At 40.2% G+C, this 19,852-nt stretch overlaps 1 protein-coding gene across 12 annotated transcripts in view; it reads left to right on the forward strand.

The window, feature by feature from the left end:
* The window catches only part of TAF1 (TATA-box binding protein associated factor 1), a 98,613-nt gene that overhangs the window by 68,704 nt on the left and 10,057 nt on the right, over nt 1–19,852 (forward strand). For 7 of the 12 annotated variants that reach the window (XM_029240661.1, XM_029240662.1, XM_029240663.1 and 4 more), the window contains 6 exons: nt 12,130–12,197; nt 12,542–12,658; nt 16,100–16,225; nt 17,023–17,121; nt 17,388–17,544; nt 18,136–18,313. In XM_029240661.1, coding sequence (XP_029096494.1) covers nt 12,130–12,197; nt 12,542–12,658; nt 16,100–16,225; nt 17,023–17,121; nt 17,388–17,544; nt 18,136–18,313 — 745 coding nt within the window. Of the gene's footprint in view, nt 1–12,129; nt 12,198–12,541; nt 12,659–16,099; nt 16,226–17,022; nt 17,122–17,376; nt 17,545–18,135; nt 18,314–19,852 lie in introns of those variants that run through there. The other 5 variants (XR_003796384.1, XR_003796383.1, XM_029240666.1 and 2 more) reach the window with 3 other exon arrangements.

The following is a 19,852-nucleotide window of genomic DNA, read 5'->3' on the forward strand; positions in this document are numbered from 1 at the left end:
TAGTCACCTGGCCAGTGTCCCAGCCTTTAGACTTATCTCTTTCTAACCTATCATTCACATTCCTGTCAGATAGACCTCTTTAGTAATTCATACTTAGAAAAAGGTCAAACAATACAGAAATAGATAGAATTAAATACTAAAGCTTCTTCCGGAGACACTGCTTTGGAAAAGATCCCCATTGTTCTCCTTACTTGCTGCAAGTGGTAAATCCATCCTTCTCCTGGAGAAAAAAAAAAAAAGCTTGTTCCTGCCCTCCCGCTCCTATCTCCCATAGTTTTATTCCCTAGAGGTAACAGTTTGGTGTGTATCCGTCTATACTTTTTTTTTTCTTTTTTTGCCGTACGCGGGCCTCTCACTGTTGTGGACTCTCCTGTTGCGGAGCACAGACTCCAGACACGCAGGCTTAGCAGCCATGGCTCACGGGCCCAGCCACTCCGTGGCATGTGGGATCTTCCTGGACCGGGGCACGAACCCGTGTCCCCTGCATCGGCAGGCAGACTCTCAACCACTGCGCCACCAGGGAAGCCCCGTCTATACTTTTTTCTGTACTTACACAAAACATGTTAAGTAATTACACATAAATAGTTTTTAACTTTTGGGGTTTTTTTTTTTTTTTACAAAAATTGTCATTTTTATAGATAATTATTCTGTAATTTGCTCTCTGCTCATGAATATATCCTGATCCTCTTTTTTAAGCTTCCATTTTGAAATAATTTTAGACTCAAGAAATTACAAAAATAGTGTAGAGTCCTGTATACCCTTCACCCACCTTCCTCCAATGGTGACATCTTACATAGCTGTGGTTCAATATCAAAATCAGGAAATTGATATTGATGCATTACCATTAACTAGATTACAGACCTTATTCAGTTTGCACCTTTAAAAAAATCTATATTCATTTGTGCATGTGGATAGTTTTATGCAGTTTTATGCCATCACACCACCACCACCACCATCAAGGTTTAGAACTGGTCTGTCATCACAAAAGAACTCCCTGACGCTACCCCTTTGCATCCATGTCCCTCCACGTGCACCCACCATTCTCCTTGTTCCCTGGCAACCTCTTTGCTCTTCTCCATCTCTATAGTTTTGAAACTTGAGCATGTTATATAAAGAATAATATAATATTTTTGAGATTGATTTTTTTCACTAAATATAATTCTCTTGAGATCCATCAAAATTATTGTATGTGTCAGTAGTTCATTTTTTAAATTGTTGAGTAGTGTTCCATCTCACTAGAGTTTGTTCAACCATTCAGTCATTGAAAGACATTCAGTTTTCCAGTATTTTGCTTATGAATAAAGCTGCTGTGAACATTAGTATACAGGATTTTGTGTGAATATAAATTTTCATTTCTCTGGAATAAATGCTTAAGAATATGATGGTAGATGTATGTGTGGTTTTGTGAGAAACTGCTGTACTCTTCCAGAGTGCCCGTACCATGTTGTATTCCCACCAACAATTATGAATCATCGTTTCTCCACAGTATTTAGTATTACCACTGTTTTTAAAAATTGTATCCATTCATCTATCTCATTGTGTTTTTACTTTGCATTCCCCTAATGGCTGTTGATGTTAAACGTCTTTTCATGTGATTATTTGCCATCCATATATTTTCTTTGGTGAAGTGTCTGTTCATTTCTTTGCCCTGGTTTTAATTGCGTTGTTTTCTTATGATTAATGAGTTTTGAGGGTTCTTTATATATTCTAGGTATGTCCTTTATTAGATATATGACTTTTTTTTTTTGGCTGCGTTGCTTCTTGTGGGCTTTCTCTAGTTGCGGCGAGCAGGGGCTACTCTTTCATTACGGTGCGCGTGCTTCTCATTGCAGTGGCTTCTCTTGTTGGTGGAGCACAGGCTCTAGGCTCACGGGCTTCAGTAGTTGCAGCACGCGGGCTTCAGTAGTTGTGGCTCACAAGCTCTAGAGCACAGGCTCAGTAGTTGTGACACATGGGCTTAGTTGCTTCGTGGCATGTGGGGTCTTCCTGGACCAGGGCTCGAACCCGTGTCCCCTGCATTGGCAGGCAGATTCTTAACCACTACACCACCAGGAAGTCCCTAGATATATGATTTACAAAGATTTTTTTCTAGCCTGTGTCTTTTCAGTCTTTTGACAGTAACTTTGGAAGAGCATAAATGTTTAATTTTGATGAAATCCAATTTATCAGTTTTTTCTTTTTGGACTGTGCTTCCAGTATGTCTCTAAGAAGACTTTGCTTAACGTAAGGTCACAAAGGTTTTCTCTTATTGTTGTACATTTAAATCCATGATCCATTTTTTTAAATTAATCTATTTATTTTTGGCTGCCTTGGGTCTTCATTGCTGCACGCGGGCTTTTTCTAGTTGTGGCGAGCGGGGGCTACTCTTTGTTGCAGTGCACGGGCTTCTCATTGCAGTGGCTTCTCGTTGCAGAGCACAGGCTCTAGGCACACGGGCTTCAGTAGTTGTGGTGCGTGGGCTCAGTAGTTGTGGCTCACAGGCTCTAGAGCGCAGGCTCAGTAGTTGTGGCACACGGGCTTAGTTGCTCCACGGCATGTGGGAACTTCCCGGACCAGGGCTTGAACCCGTGTCCCCTGCATTGGTAGGCGGATTCTTAACCGCTGTGCCACCAGGGAAGTCCCTATTACAGAGTATTGAGCAGAGTTCCCTGTGCTATACGGGAGGTCCTTGTTGGTTATCTATTTTAAATATAGTGGTGTGTACATAAGTTTTGTATATAATATCAGGTGCTTATTAGACTCCTGGTTAAGAAAGTAATTTTAAAAAAAAAGAAAAAAAAAAGTAATTTAAAAAGAGGTGTAGTCTGAGGTTTAACGGATTCTTAACCACTGTGCCACCAGGGAAGCCCCATGATCCATTTTGAATTTATTTTTATATATGGCATGAGATTTAGGTTGAGGTTCATTTTCTTTTTGCCTGTGGATGTCCAATTGTTACATTATTTTTGGTTGAGAAGACTGTTACTCCAGTGAGTTGCTGTGAGCGCCTTTGTAAAAAATCAGTTAAATGTGTGGGTCTGTTTCTGGGTTTACTTTGTTCCGCTGACCTACGTATCTGTCCCCCTGCACATTGCCGTGATTACTGTAGCTATGTAGTAAGTCTTATCATCAGGTAGAGTGATTCCTTTCACTTTATTCTTTTTCTAAATTGTTCTCTTATTCTTTAGCCTTTCCACGTAAATTTTAGAAGAATCTTGTCTATATCTACAAAAAAGTCTTGCTGGGATTTTGATAGGAATTGAGTTAAACCTATAGATCAATTTGGGGAGAATTGACATCTTTACTGATCCTGTCTTATTGTTAGTACATAGAGATCTCTATCATTCTTTTTAATGTATTCCATAGCATAAATATATATCATAATTGATATCCTTGCACATTTGTAGGAATATTTTTGTAGGAAATTTTGATGTTCTAAAATTGTGTTCCAAAAGGGCTGTCTGTACCTGTTTATAATAAAAATAACAGTGAAGGAGAATGCCTGTTTCCCTACAGCCTGTCCAACACTGGAGATTATTATCAGTGTTTTAAAATCTTTGCCAAATTATTTCTGTAAAATTCAAGTATATAACTTAAACTAAAATTTTCCATCATAAAAATGTTACATGTGCGTTAAAAAAAATCAGACCATATAGAATTGTATATAGTGAAAAGGAGAAATCTCCCTGTCCTTCCCCTTTACCCATCCCATTCTCCAGAGTAGTGTTAGTTTTGGTGTGAAGCATTTTGGGCCTTTTTCTGTACACACCATATACTTTTTCTTTTTTTGACAAATGTTCTATAATTTTCTTTTTTCAGTTGACATTGTATTATGGACAATTTTTCATTTGTCTAAGTATGTGATCTTGTTTAAATAAAATCTGTTCATATGTGACTCAAAAAGGCAAAAGAGTGAACTGAATATCATTTTGAATGTTTCTGGAAAAAAAATCTAAATTGGATTTCTACTTTGCTTTTAAAAATACTGTGGCTGCTTGCTATGGAGAACAGTATGGAGGTTCCTTAAAAAAAACTAAAAATAGAGTTACCATATGATCCAGCAACTCCACTCCTGGGCATTTATCTGGAAAAGATGAAAACTCTAATTCAAAAAGATATGCAAGGGGACTTCCCTGGTGGTCCCGTGGTTAAGACTCCATTCTTCCACTGCAGGGAGCACGAGTTCAATCCCTTGTCAGGGAACTAAGATCCCATATGCTGCACGACACGGCGAGGAAAAAAAAAAAAAAAGATACACGCACCCCAGTGTTTATAGCAGCGCTATTTACAGTAGCTAAGACATGGAAGCAATGTCCATCAACAGATGAATGGGTAAAGAAGATGTAATATATATATACACACATACATACACACAATTGAGTATTACTCAGCCATAAAAAAGAATGAAGTAATGCCATTTGTAGCAACATGGGATGGACCTGGAGATTATCATACTAAATGTAGTAAGTCAGACAGCGAAAGACAAAGATCATATGATATCACTTTTTTGTGGAATCTAAAAAAATGATACAAAAGAACTTACTTACAAAACAGAAATAGGCTCACAGACATAGAAAACAAATTTACAATTACCAAAGGGGGAAGGTGGGGAGAGGGATAAATTAGGAGTTTGGGATTAACAGATACACACTACTGTATATAAAATAGATAATCAACAAGGACCTACTGTGTAGTACAGGGAACTATATTCAATATCTTATAATAATCTATAATGAAAAAGAATCAGAAAAGAATAGATATATATAGATGTATAATGGAATCACTTTGCTGGACACCTGAAACTATCACAACATTGTAAATCAACTGTACTTCAATTTTAAAAAATACTGTGGCTGCTACTATGTATAAAAAGGGTACAGTGATATATTGTATGGCACAGGGAATACAGCCAATATTTTATAATTAAATGGAGTATAATCGATAAAGATTTTGAATTACTATGTTGTACACCTGAAACTAATATAGAAATCAACTATACCTCAATAAAATGTGTGTGTGTGTGTGTATAAATAAATACTGTGGCTGAAGTAGAGGGAGATTGCCCAGTGATAATTGTCTTTTGACATTTCATTTCTGTGAGAATACTTGTTTGTTGTTCAAGAATTCATTATCTGCTTGAGTTTGATAGGGAATAGACATAGGATGTCCATAAGTTACTAGCCCTCTTATGTACTGTATTGAGCTAGTAAATAGTGATATAGCAATCTGTTACAAGGCATCATCTCACTGAAAGTCCTGTACTTATGGTGAGTGAGATAATATGCTAGAAAACAAATATGCACCAGAAAGTGTTAAGGCTACAACAAAGCCCACATTTCCAAAAACAGCATTTGGGAAAATAAAAATTATTATTTATTATTTATTAAAAGAAAAAGGAGATATAGAAAAATAGGCTGTCAGCCTGGGAGTTTCTGTAATGTATTGTCAAGGCAGTGTATTTTCTGTGGTGCCAGGAGAAACAAAACAAAACCTTATTACCATGAAGGATATGAATCAATGTTAACTTCCCTGTGTTTATTCTATATAAGCTATTACAGTTGGCATCATGTAGAGTTAGGTGAAGAGTATAGAAAGAAAAATGGGCACAGAAAGAAAAATGGCCTAAATCTAATAAAAGTGATTGCTCTAAGCTCCATGGAGGCAGGAACCATGTCTGTCTCATATCCCCAGTGTGTAGGATAATTCTTGGCACATAGTAAACACTCGGTAAATATCTGTTGAATGAACTAACGGTCAAAGAAAGAGGTGGAGTACCCAGAAAAAGTGAAGTGTGGTGCAGTAGAAGCTCGGGCTTAGAGAATTTCAAGGAAAAGAAGTGAACGTCAATTGCCTATGTAACATAGCACTTCTAGGGTTGAGTCTGAAAAATGTTGAGTGGATTTGGCAGTTAGCATATCACTGTTGACCTGATGAAAACAGTTTCAAAGAAGTGTTCTTTAACACTGCCTCATTCTCTGACACAGTTGCTACTTTCTCTATGATCCCTTAGTGCTTGGTATGTTATTGAAATTATGAATTTGTGTATATTTATCTTCCATGAAGCCGTGAAAGGGCATCAAGGACAAGGACTTATCTCTTGTTTTTTGTTTGTTTTGTTCTGTTTTTTATTTTTGTATCTTTGTATCATCAGAGCCTAGCACTATACCTGGCTTCCAGTAAGTACTTAAAAATGAAGAGTTAGGCTGTTGTAAATTTTATTCTACAAGAAAAGGTGTTTTGAATTGTCTATATTGTTGTTTTTCTAATTATAGAAATATGAGATGAGTGTGTTTAGCTAAGGCTATATGTGTATTTTTTAAGTTGCTAAATGGAATGGTCCATTTGGGGGAAAAAAGTATTTTAACATTCTTTGGGACTTTTAATGAGGTAGGTCCTGAATGTAAATCCTACCCATGCCCAGTGAGATTTATTACCCCAGTTCCCCTCTGGATTTTCTAGCTTCTTGAGTTTCTAATCCAGATTCTGAGTAAAGTTCTGTTACAATGGTTTGAGAGCTCAAACCTCTTATCTTGGAAACTAAACATCTTAATTTGCATTTGATCTACGTCATACCTAATGTAAAGAGCCTAGCTACAGTCTGAAAGGTTAGATTCACTTCTCTTTTTACCTTTTCTGGACCTAGTTTGAGATAAATATCTAAGAATTAGGAGAGCCCAAGCTCATCTTTTTTGGGATCTGTGGACTATGCATAATTGAATTCAGTAATTCTAGTTTCTTTAGGAATTAGCTGTGCACATTTTTCCTTTTTTTCTTTTTAAATCTGGCACTGATTTTTTTTAAGCTTTCTACTGCTACTGAGATTTTATTTTTTAATTTTAATGATTCACATTGCAACACATGCATATCCCCCACACTGTTCACTGTCAGGATAATAATTTATGCTTGTTTTGGCACAGTGCTCATCTTCTTAGGAGGAAGGTTATTTTTAGTATTTGTGGAAATGTTCTCAAAGGAAATAGGAGCTTAGGAGTGATCACAAACCCTCTTCTCTTGGTTGCACAGGACTGCTCACCAACTCAACTGGTATTTTTCTCTGAAACCTTTTAGATAGCAATAATACTTGTTTTCTCTCTCTAACTAGAACCACAAAGCTTGTAACTTTCTTCTCTTCTCCTGACATTACTAAAGAGGAAAATTAACTTAGAAATGACAAAAGTAATTTTCTTTGATTTTGGTGGAATATCAACTTTCCAAAGCTGTCATTGGAATTATCACTATTTAAGGACATTTGATTTGAATTACATGTGATTCTGTAGGCTACTGCCAATCCTTATGAATGAGGCAAAGTATAAATATAAATATATTTCTTTGATATTTGCAGTTGCTTTGCCATGATTTACTAAATAAGGAGAGAGAAGAAAAACAAAATTATTCAGAAAAACATTTCTTTTTGCAAATGGGTCACTTGTTCTCCTGTAGGGCACAGTGATAATTCATAGACAGTTTTATCTTTCACATTCATTTTCATGTCATCCTGGAAATTACTCTTCATAAATTATGATTTTCTGTATAGTAATCCTTTAGGGACCGGGAAATTGGAATTCAGTTTCTGCCTCCTCTTTTTCCCCCCAATAGCCACAGTACCTTTATTATTCCCGCAGAGGCCCTGTTGTCTGTGTATGTCTTTTCACTGGATGATTCTTCTCTTCCTAAGCTGTGAAACTTAAAGCTGATCATCCTACTTTTATTTATTTATTTATTTTTGGCTGCGTTGAGTCTTCGTTGCTGTGCACAGGCTTTCTCTAGTTGCGGCGAGCGGGGGCTACTCTTCATTGCGGTGTGCGGGCTTCTCATTGTGGTGGCTTCTCATTGCGGAGCACAGGTTCTAGGCACGCAGGCTTCAGTAGTTGTGGCACGTGGGCTCAGTAGTTGTGGCTCGCAAGCTCTAGAGCACAGGCTCAGGGGTTGTGGCGCACGGGCTTAGCTGCTCTGCGGCACGTGGGGTCTTCCTGGACCAGGGCTTGAACCCGTGTCCCCTGCATTGGCAGGTGGATTCTCAACCATTGCGCCACCAGGGAAGCCCTGATCATCCTACTTTTAGTAAGCACCTGATTGCTGCAGAATATAGAGCAATATTTTTAGCATTATGGAGATGGTTATGGATCCCTTTGAGAATCTGATGGAAAACTATGGATCTTCTACTCAGAAAAATATGTATTATATACAGAATTCTGTTTACAGTTTCAGGGGTTCATGGATCTCACTCATTACCACTCCATTCAAGAATTTCTGGTGTAGGGACTTAACTGGTGGCACAGTGGTTGAGAATCCGCCTGCAAATGCAGGGGACATGGGTTCAAGCCCTGGTCCAGGAAGACCCCACTTGCCATGGAGCAGCTAAGCCCATGCACCACAACTACTGAGCCCGCATGCCACAACTACTGAAGCCTGCACACCTAGAGCCCGTGCTCCGCAAGGAGAAGCCACCGCAATGAGAAGCCCATGCACCACAACAAAGAGTAGCCCCCACTCACCACCCATGTGCAGCAACGAAGACCCAGTGCAGCCATAAATAAATAAATAAATGAACAAACAAACAAATTTCTGGTATAGGTAGGGTTAAGAAAATATCTGTGTAATTTTATCTGTTTTTGGTGGTGTTAACAGTGGTTTGCCAACTCCACCACCATCTTTGATCCAAAATATTATACTTCAGTGCCACTTTGCATATAATAGAGTTAATAATAGAGTTATAATAGAGTTAAATAGCTGAAACCCTTGTAGCTCTTGAGAGCATGGACTGTCAAAAACTGAGAACAGACACAGCTAGTAATCAAAACACACAGAGAAGTATGTCAGCTATATAAGTGTATTTTTTTATATTCTGGGGGCTTTATTAGTGGGTATTTATTTTACTTTTTTAGGGTTTTCTTAATACAAATTTATTTATCTTTGGCTGCATTGGGTCTTCGTTGCTGCACACAGGCTCTCTCTAGTTGCAGCGAGCAGGGGTTACTGTTTGTTGTGGTGCGTGGCCTTCTCTTTGCGGTGGCTTCTCTTGTTATGGAGCACGGGCTCTAGGCGCACGGGCTTCATTGCTCCGCGGCATGTGGGATCTTCCCAGACCAGGGCTCGAACCTGTGTCCCCTGAATTGGCAGGCGGATTCTTAGCCACTGCGCCACCAGGGAAGCCCGTGGGTATTTCTTTAGAGTTGTGTGTTGCAAAGAAAATGGGTGACGAAGAGGTCACATCTTTTTTTTTTTTTTTTTTTTTTTTTTTTTTTTACGGTACACGGGCATCTCACTGTTGTGACCTCTCCTGTTGCGGAGCCCAGGCTCCGGACGCGCAGGCTCAGCGGCCATGGCTCACGGGCCCAGCCACTCCGCGGCATGTGGGATCTTCCCAGACCGGGGCACGAACCTGTGTCCCCTGCACTGGCAGGCGGACTCCCAACCACTGCGCCACCAGGGAAGCCCGAGGTCACATCTTTTAAATGGTTTAAAGTAAGAGAAAACTTTGCAAATGTATAAACTAATTTTTCCTTGTATTATGAGAGCACTGAGATATTGAAAGCGTTGGTGTATGTTTAGGTTTCAAAACTGAAGAGCTGAATTCTTATTCTATAGGCTGGAGTTTGAGGGATGAGTCAGGTAGGTAGGTATAAGAGCCAGGATACTGCAATAAGCTGATGTTGTACTGGCCTGGTGAAGGAGGGCTCTAACCTGTATGCAGCCTGTTTTCTCTAACATCATGCATTTCTATCAACATGAAAGCTTGTCTGATAACTTTTGCAGTCTGTGTCCATCAGTACTTTGAGGACCAATCTACTGGTGGCCCTAGAAGATTAGAACTCAGAAACTTCAGCTTCGGTCTTCTTATCACTCAGACTGTTCTTGACTGTGAGCCAGCTCTGGCTGTCTTTATACATGTCCTGAATATCTTTTGGTTGACTGCGTTTTCTTTCTGGTTTGTGTTTGGCACAGTCAGCTTGTGTGAGGACACAGCTTTACTTATCTTTTATAAAGAATAGATGACCTGGGACTTCCCTGGTGGCTCAGTGGTTAAGAATCCGCCTGCCAATGCAGGGGACACGGGTTCGTGCCCTGGTCCAGGAAGATCCCACATGCCGCGGAGCAACTAAGCCTGTGCTCTAGAGCCCACAAGCCACAACTACTGAGCCCGAGTGCCACAATTACTGAAGCCTGCGCGCCTAGAGCTCGTGCTCCGCAGCAAGAGAAGCCACGGCAATGAGAAAACTGCGCACCACAACGAAGAGAGCAGCCCCCTGCTCACCGCAGCTAGAGAAAGCCCGCATGCAGCAACGAAGACCCAGCGCAGCCATAAATTAATAAATAAAAGAACAGATGACCTATGCTTGTGAGAGATTTTAACTGAAGGAGACTTATTTATTTGTATAATAGCTTGCAATAGTCAGAGTAGTTATGGCACGAGAACTTCACATGTGGTATATTTTTTATCCTTTACATCCTGATAAATAGTACATTTAATTCAAGTGTCACCTCCTCTGTGAAGCCTTTCCTAATTCTGCTTTCCTTCTTACATCCCAGAATTGGCCACTTCCTCCATTGTGCCTCTACTGAGCCCTGTATAGATTTTTTCACTGCATTGTATTGCCCCATTTGTTTATAGTCTATCTCACTGTGCTAGACCATAACTTCTTGAGGATATGGTCTATATCTTACTCCTTTCTGTGTCTAGTGCCTGGCACCTAGAAGGTACTCAAAAATGTTTTATGAATGATTAGGTGAATGAACAGTATGTTAAAGAATATTATAAAGCAGTTAAGGCAGGGAGTAAAAACTCAGATGCCTTCAGGGTCCAGGCGTAAATGAATTAAGCAGACCTGGTAGGGACCAAGGTAACCTGGGAAACACATGCCTTATCTAAAAGGGACAGCTGCTACTCAGATCCAGCCCATCGGTGCATTATGAGAATGTTATAACTGTGTTGCCACATCTTTTACTTTTTTAAGAGAAGCCAGACATTTGGGTTTTTATATGAAATCTCTTGATTGTTGAATGTTGCCAACTAAGATTTTTTTAAAACTTTTTATTGAGGTATAGTTTACATACAGAAAAGTGTATATATTATGAGTGTACAGCTCAATCCATTTTCCCAAACTGAAGTGATATTTTTTTTAATTGAAGTATAATTGACCTACAACAGCATGTTAGTTCTAGGTGTACAATACAATGATTTGACATTTCTGCACGTTATGAAACGATCACCACCTGAACTGGTTTTTTTGTGAGCCAAATAAAATTGGATTGACCTGCAAGCCACCAGTTTGCAACTTGTGACAAAAACTGTATGGGGAGCTGTGTAGTTTGGTTAAGCATCACCTAATAGATTAAAGTGTCTTACATCAGTCAAATGCAGTGTGTGGACCTTATTTGGATTATGATTCCAAAAAATCAAATGTAAAAGAACATTTGTAAAACAGTTGGGGAAATTTGAATGTTGACTGGCTGTTTAATAATATTAAAGAATTATTGTTTACTATTTTAGGTGTAATACAGTTGTTTGTTTTTTTTTTAAATAGACTTTATTTTTTAGAGCAGTTTAGAGCAAAATTGAGCAGAAGGTACAGAGTCCCCATATACCCTGTGCCCCTACACATGCTCAGCTTCCCCTGTTATCAACGTCCCCCACTAAGGTGGTACATTTGTTACAATCAATGAACCTACATTGACACATCATTATCACCCAAAGTCCATAGTTTACATTAGGGTTCACTCTGGGTTATTGTACATTCTGTGGGTTTTGACAGATGTATAGTGACAAGTATCTACCGTTATAGTATCATACATAGTTATTTTTTTAGAGTCCTTAAAGACATACTGAACAATTTATGGATGAAATGAAATGCTGCAATTTGCTTCAGAATAATTTGGGAAGTGTCAAAGTTGGTGTAAATGAAACAGGGTTGACCATGTATTGATAATCATTGACACTGAGTAATGGGTACATGGGAGTTCATTTTATTAGTGTCTCTGTTTTTGTATGTGTTTGAAATTTTCTACCTCCAAAAGTAGAGCAAGAGTGCAAGTTAAAGCTGAAGCATGATTCTTTGGATCTAGGGTAATGGGGCACTGCCGCTGGTGACAGAATGTAAATTTCTGGAACTGAAGTCTGCAAAGGTAATGGCATTCTCTTTTCATTTTTAGGGCCTGAAAGTCAGTATACCAAGACTGCTCAGGAGATTGTGAACGTCTGTTACCAGACATTGACTGAGGTAAGTGGTAAAGAGGAGGTCCCCTTAGGATCTAGCTTTCTGGAATCCCTTTGTTCCCTAGAGTGATGAGGAGGCCTTCTCTGCCTATCCTGTTTTAAAATGTAATATCCCACCCCAAACCTCAGCCCACATCCCTTAGTTCCTTCCATGCTTTATTTTCTTACCTAGCACTAAATGTTTTTAATAAACTATGTAATTATTTACTTTAATTACCATATGTGTCCTGCCACTAGAATAGAAGCTCTTCGAAGACAGGGATTTTCATTTGCTCTTTTTACAACTTTTGTATCCCCAGTGTCTAAAACAAATGTTGAATGAATTCACTAATTTTCTTTACTTCTCAGTATGATGAGCATTTGACTCAACTTGAGAAGGATATTTGCACAGCTAAAGAAGCAGCTTTGGAGGAAGCAGAATTAGAAAGCTTGGACCCAATGACCCCAGGGCCTTACACACCTCAGGTGAGTCTGAGGACTAGAAGCCTCCTCTTACAGTTTTCTTTTTGGTTTGGGAACTTGGGAGCATGTTAACAGATGTATTTACTGAGATACCCTTCTTCTCTGTCCTTCCTCTTCATATGCCTTTCGTGTGCTTTCTTGTCTTCTCAAAGGCTAAGGTGAGTGAGGGCCGTGGGTCTTGGTAGCCTTGTTGAATCCAGAAGAGACAGATATGGGATGAATGAATGGGGTGGGGTCTTAGTTGTTTAGGCAGTATTTAGGAATACCAGATTCCTGACTACCATGGCCAGAGGCATTCTCTTGAGTCTCTGGGGCTCCCTTGCCTCATGCATTGGGGTTCTAGGACATCCCTAGAGTATAGACATGGGCCACATTGTTCCTGTGCCTTATAGATGCCTGATTACTCATTCCTTCTGAGATCTCAGTGTAGCTCAGATGTCACCCATTTTCCTGGATTGACTCGCTCTCCCCATAAATGAAGACAGGTAATGTTTTATAATGTTCTTCAATTTTCATGTGAAAGACTAGAGAGCAAGATTAATAAGAAATTTTTAGTCTTTCTGATCTGACCCTTGAATATACTAAGAGTCTCTTTCATGTATACTATACTCTTAGAGGGCTGGTGTATTTGAATAATAAGACTTACCAGAATATAACTGTCTTGGAGGCACTATGGTAAAGTGGAAAGTACATGAAGGTTGGTATAAAACAGTCCTGGGTTTGAGTCTTAGCTCTGCTGCTATCTAGCTTTGTGCACTTGGGAAGTTAAATTAACCCCTTTAATCCAGTTTCCGTTTCTCTAAAATGTACTTTTCAAGATTGTTGTAAACATTAAACAAGGTCATTTGCCCAGCACATAGTAGACATTCAGGAAATGTTTATTTTCTTATCTGTATGAAAGTCACCTACAGGGTTCTCAGAGGCCCTTTCAAATTTAACCAAATATTCTAATGCGTATTTCTCCCAGTTCCCACTGGAAAACGTTTTTCCATTCTGCTCAGGTTTCACTCTGAACTAATAATGCAACCTGTGTGATCTCTGTTGGATAATTGCTGTCTATATCTCATTCATGCACTCTCCTTATCTATCTTTTACTCTCTCTTTCACCCCAAAACCTAGGCCACTGAGGGGCCAAGTATAAAGAGCCCTAAGATACATCTTCCAGGCCCAGAACAAGGAAAGGCTCTTGGAGTGTGTGGGCAGATTGGGTCAAGGGGGCTTGCTTGGGTGAGTGCTGTTGCCCAGGAAGGTCCTATTTGCTAATAGGCCCACAGCTTCCACAAGACCCTTTGTGGTAAGTTAAAGCCTGGGTTTTAGCCGTCATTCCCCAGGAGAGTCTAACTACTGAGTGGCGTGTTTGCTCTGCTCTATGACAGCCTAAGGCTAGCCCTTTGGTGAGTCAGACCCTTAGACCCAGAAGCCATCTTCCTTTCTTCCCTTCCCCTCCCACACTATCTCAAATGGTGGAGGAAAACCTGGCAACTGTTCTTCCTCCGGAGCAGTAGCTGTTGTTTTGTGCAGTTAAGAGGATCTCCTATGAGGAGTAGGGTGTAGGTATTGCCACTTCATTATTCCAGTTCACTCTCTGATCATTGCCTTCACTCATATATACACGTTTTAAATTAGAAAGCCCAGTGCATTATTTCTAAACCTGAGGAAGATGCGCATGAGTGATTGTCCTTACTCATAACTACTCTCAAACCCAAATGCTATTAAAGTGTGTTTGTGTAAGTTTAACCTGTCATAATACAATTTTGTTGTGTAGAAACATGACAGTAATCATACTTTACTTCCAGCTCTAAATGGTGGTAATCAATAATGTATTTTCACTCAACTATTTCTACCCAGCTTGTATTGCACCATACATTCAGCTTAACACTTTCTCTAAAATTGCTTGCTTTACATTTTCCCACATAGCGTTTCATTCCCTGATTTTCTCTTCTTTTGTTCCACAACTAGTTTATTTGCAGTGTAATGCTTTGAATTCTGTTTTGCCTCTCTTTCTCCAAAACCCTGTTCCCAATCAGCCTTGTTTGTTTGCTTTAAAAAAAAAAAAAAACAACAACAACAACAACAACAGAACCAACAGCAAAGTAACGCATGTGGGTTTTTTGTTGATAAAAGTAACATGTTCATTGGGACACATTGGAAAATATACAGAATAAATAAGTTACCTAAAATCAAGTCCACCAGTCAGAAAGAACCAACCACTGAACATTTTGGCGTGTTTCAAATCTGTAATGCGTGTACGTGTGCGTTTATAGACACTTTTTTTTTGTTTTTTTTTGTTGTTGTTTTGCGGTATGTGGTCCTCTCACTGTTGTGGCCTCTCCTGTTGTGGAGCACAGGCTCCGGACGTGCAGGCTCAGCGGCCATGGCTCACGGGCCCAGCTGCTCCGCGGCATGTGGGATCTTCCCAGACCGGGGCACGAACCTGTGTCCCCTGCATCGGCAGGCAGACTCTCAACCACTGTGCCACCAGCGAAGCCCTATAGACACATTTTTAAAGTGAAATTGGTCATTATGATCTTGTCTTGTTTTCGCTTCACATTATATCGTGAGCATTTTATTTCATTAAATAGTCTTTGAAAACATTTTTAATAGCCACATAATATTTCTACCCTCAGCCAGCTTTTTAGAGAATGCTTTCCTACTTTTCCAGCCTGTTCTTTTTTAGTCCCTCCTGCCCTCCTTTCACTGAATAGACAGTTTGTTAAACCCCTGTTCTCTTCAGGAGAGGGAAGAAGGAAGGAAGCTATAATTTGTTGACTACCAAGCATTGGGTAAGGAGCATATACACATCTCTTAATTCTCCCAAACAACCTTGTGAGGTAGACATTATCATCCGTGTTTCACAGTTGAGGAAATCAAGGCTTAGAGAAATTAAGTAATTTGTTAAAGTTACTCAGCTAGCAAATGGTAGAGCCAGGACTCAAACCCAGGGCAGTTTACTCCAAAGTCCATGGTTTTTCACCATGCCATTTTGCCTCGTAGCATCCTCTGGTGAGCTCATAAGCTCTTACCCCATTCCATGCTCTGGTTGGAACTGAAATTTCTTTATCCCATTTTCTATTAGATGTCTCTAAACCAAACAATCTAAATGGCACTGGTATGAAGCCCTGGGCCTAAAAACAATAAGACAAGGCTTAGAAGAAATTAGGTTATTGACCATAAAGGCTGTTAGGACATAGAATTGTCCCATAGCTTTGATGCTTTTCTGCTTCAGGCTTCTGATCATATGCATCAGATGCCTCTCTGCTAGAATGAGCAACATTTGTGAGATTCCCAAAAACCTGTCCATAAAACTATGTCAAAACTATGTTTTCTCTTTAAATGGATTGTTCTGCATGACCTTTTTCTGCAGTGAATGCTCTAAAGGGTAGTTCTCTGTATTTCTTGCTCCCTTTACTAAATAGAAGCTAAGTTGTATGATTTGTGCCACAGCCTCCTGACTTGTATGATACCAACACATCCCTCAGTATGTCTCGAGATGCCTCTGTATTTCAAGATGAGAGCAATATGTCTGTCCTGGATATTCCCACTGCCACTCCAGAAAAGCAGGTGACACAGGTAGGATATTCTTTTTCTCTTTGTGAGATTGGTAGTGTGCTTGGGGGTAGGGGATGGGGGAGTGATGGTGGTGATGTGTGGACATGTGTCAAGGATGATGATTGGACCCCTTGGCCCTGGGAATGAAGGCCTGGAAATGTGATTTCAAGGTGGGACGGTGGCAGGTCGCATGACTGGCATTGTCTTCTATCTGTCACCATGGGCAGAGTCAGGCACAGCAGAACTTAAGGGAAGGTACAAGTGTGAAAAATGTGTGAGGCATTACAGCAGCCTGACAGGTGATTAGAAAGACCAACTGCATTCAGAGACAGAGTTCAAAATAATTGCCCTGCTACTTTACTGTATATGAGTTACCTAAATTAAAGTTATTTTTAAAATTAAGTTTTTTAAGTTGGCCTTTTCTTGAGGTATCAGCAGATACTCCTGATCTGAATCCAGAAATCTTATCAGCTGATCTCAGTCAGGGTTCCACTGGAGAGTGCAAAATCCAGGAGGGTTTTTCTGTCCCAAAGAGTCCAACACAAGCTAGGGAAAGCTTGGTTTAGAAAGGAGGAGTCTCCTTGTGATGATACAGTAATAGTAGACCAAGGCCTTCCTGTTCTTTGTTTTTTTTTCTTTTAACCCTATCTGTGATTTCCAAAAAATGAATGGGGGAAAATGCACATGTAAACAGCCCCCACTAGCTGTGGGGTTGGCTGGGATATCAGGGAGGAGCATCGGTCCTGAGTGAGAGCCCTTGGTTAACTCCTCCTACTGGCACGTCCCTCAATGATGTGCTATTTGTGTTCCTTACTCAGATGCGCCAGGGCCGAGGTAGGCTGGGCGAGGAAGACTCTGATGTAGATATTGAAGGGTATGATGATGAGGAGGATGGGAAACCTAAGACTCCAGCCCCAGTGAGTATGCTTACAGAAAGCTTATGGTTACATTATACCCTTATATGGTAGGAGCCCCAGTAGTACAGGACAGGCCAAATCCCCAGGCGCTATCAGAAGGTCTCCATAGTGAGGCCCAATCTGACTTTAAGAACCAGCTAAACAAATCTATCCACCAAAATTATGTAACTTCTTGTAAGGCAGCAAGGGGGGTGCGGCTGGTGGTGGCTTCTGGTCTTTTACTTGGTCGATTAATGGGACTTTGATCCTCAACTGGTCTCATTTAGGAAGGTGAAGATGCAGATGGTGATCTTGCAGATGAAGAGGAGGGAACTGTGCAACAGCCTCAAGCCAGTGTCCTGTATGAGGATTTGCTTATGTCTGAAGGAGAAGATGATGAGGAAGATGCCGGGAGTGATGAAGAAGGAGATAACCCTTTCTCTGGTACGTAGCTCACCATGGCACCCTCAGGACTTGGGAGGAAGCTCTGGGCCACATATGCTGTTACCAGAAATTGCTCTTTTATTGAAGTCCCGTTAGTAGACCTCAGGGTACTGAGCACTCACTCATAGGCTGATCAAATTCATTAGTCTTAGAAGAGGTGAAAAAATACAACACAGGAGGTACAAAAGATGACAGTCAAAAAGGCAATGCCAAAGCAGCGGTTTTGATTTAAATACTTGATAAAAACGAGATAGAAGTGTTATATGTGGCAATAGGGAAGGAAAATGAAGAAAAAAGATCCTGCTTTGGGATTTTTTTTGTGGATTAATGGCAATGGCAGGGGATGAGTATAGGAGGAGATGATGGGAGGGGAAGAACAGATAGATAGCACTGAAATGGAAAAAGGAAATGATTTTTTAATTCTCTTTCCAAACTACAGATCTTGTCAATGTCGACCCTAGGCAATCCTCTGAGGTGAGGAGTCCAGGCAAGATGCCTCTGTAGATGCATGGGATTAACTAGTTCTGGAAGACTAAGCCAATGATGTTAATTCTTTGTCAAACTTATCTCAAGATCTGTCTCTTTTCACAGCTATCCAGCTGAGTGAAAGTGGAAGTGACTCTGATGTGGGATCTGGTGGGATAAGACCCAAACAGCCCCGCATGCTTCAGGAGAACACAAGGATGGGCATGGAAAATGAAGAAAGCATGATGTCCTATGAGGGAGACGGTGGGGAGGCTTCTCATGGTTTGGAGGATAGCAACATCAGGTAATTGGTAGCAACACACTACAGGGCTGTGGCATCAGTGCCCAGCTATGATGTCAGAGGGCCCAGCATCAGATTACTTTCATCCATCAAACATTTCCTGAGCACCTACTAGGGCCAGGCACTGTGTGTGCTAGGCCCTTGGGGATACACAGAGGAGCAAGACATATCCTGCCCTTGAGGAGCTCACAGTCTAGTGGAAGAGACTGATACAACGAAATTATTACAAATACAGTGTGATAAGAGCTACATAGCATAGGTTAAGTACAAAGTGCCAAGTCACCACTGAGGAGGGAGTATATCGCTCTGCTTGGAGTAATCAGGGAAAGTGTCACAGATGAGGGAACATTTGAACTGGGCCTTACAGGATGAATAGGAGTCTACTAAGTAGATAAGTGGCAGCAGGTGAGGAGATCCTTAGAGATGGAACAGTATGTTCAAAGGTGCAGAAATACAGCAAAGTAAATTCCAGACAGAAGGGAGGTTGCTGGGCGTTGTGACTCTAGAAGTAGCAAGGGATTATACTGTAGAGGACCTTAACTGGTATGCTAAGACACTTGGATTGTGGTTAATGGGAATCATCACTTTAAGAAAAAGTAACATCAAATTTGTGTGTTAAATAACTCTAGGGCAGTGATAAGGAATTCAGCTAGAATCTGTTAGGAGTGGAAGAAAGGGAAGGGACATATTCAAGAACTGTTCAGAGGGTAGATCAATTGGATTTAGGAGGTAAGGAGATTAGATATATAATGAATGGGAATGTCACTGAGAGAAGAAAGAGGAAAAACAGGTATTAGATGGAGTGGGAAAGGAGGCAAAAAATGAATTTGTCTGTGGACATGTTGGATTTAAGGTACATATGATACATCTAAGCCACAGGTATCTAGCAAGCAGTTAAGAGTCTATTCATCTAGCAAATATTTACAAGTACAAAAGCAAGGATGTTGTCCTTGCTTCAAGGAGTTCAGTCTAGTGGGAAATCTAAAACAGGCAAACAGATGATGATCACAGTGTAACAAGAAAAGTGCTCTGATAGGCAGCGACAGGATTTTTCTGGGACTTGGGTAGGAGTGGAGTAGGGGAGCTGGTTAGAGAAGCTGAGCTGAATCAGAATAGGAATCAGCTAAATGAAAAGGAAAGTGAAGGACATTCCAGAGACTAAGAACAGCATGTATGACGACACAGAGACATGAAACACTTCTAGAGAATGCAAGTAGCTCAGTGTGGCTGGAGGTTTTGATCATGATCCGTGTAATAGAGACAGTTTAAAGAAGTAGGTAAGGACCAAATCATGAAGGGTCTGAAAATTTGGGGCAGACATTGAATGAGCGTAGTATGATCAGATCTGTATTTTGGAAAAGTTGCTCTGTGCCCCAAAAGAAAGATGGGCAAAAGCCATGAATTAACAGTTTACAAAAGAAATGCAAATGGCCAATAAATATATGAAAAATTAGCTTCCCTAAGAAAGAAATGCAATAAAACAATGAAATGCAATTTTTTTACCTATAAGATGGGCAAAGATTAAAATGAATGATAATGCCC

This window comes from Monodon monoceros, unplaced genomic scaffold (genome assembly GCF_005190385.1).
Source record: "Monodon monoceros isolate NGI ecotype Baffin Bay Population unplaced genomic scaffold, NGI_Narwhal_1 Super_Scaffold_22, whole genome shotgun sequence".
In the NCBI taxonomy this organism is placed as follows: Eukaryota; Metazoa; Chordata; class Mammalia; order Artiodactyla; family Monodontidae; genus Monodon; species Monodon monoceros.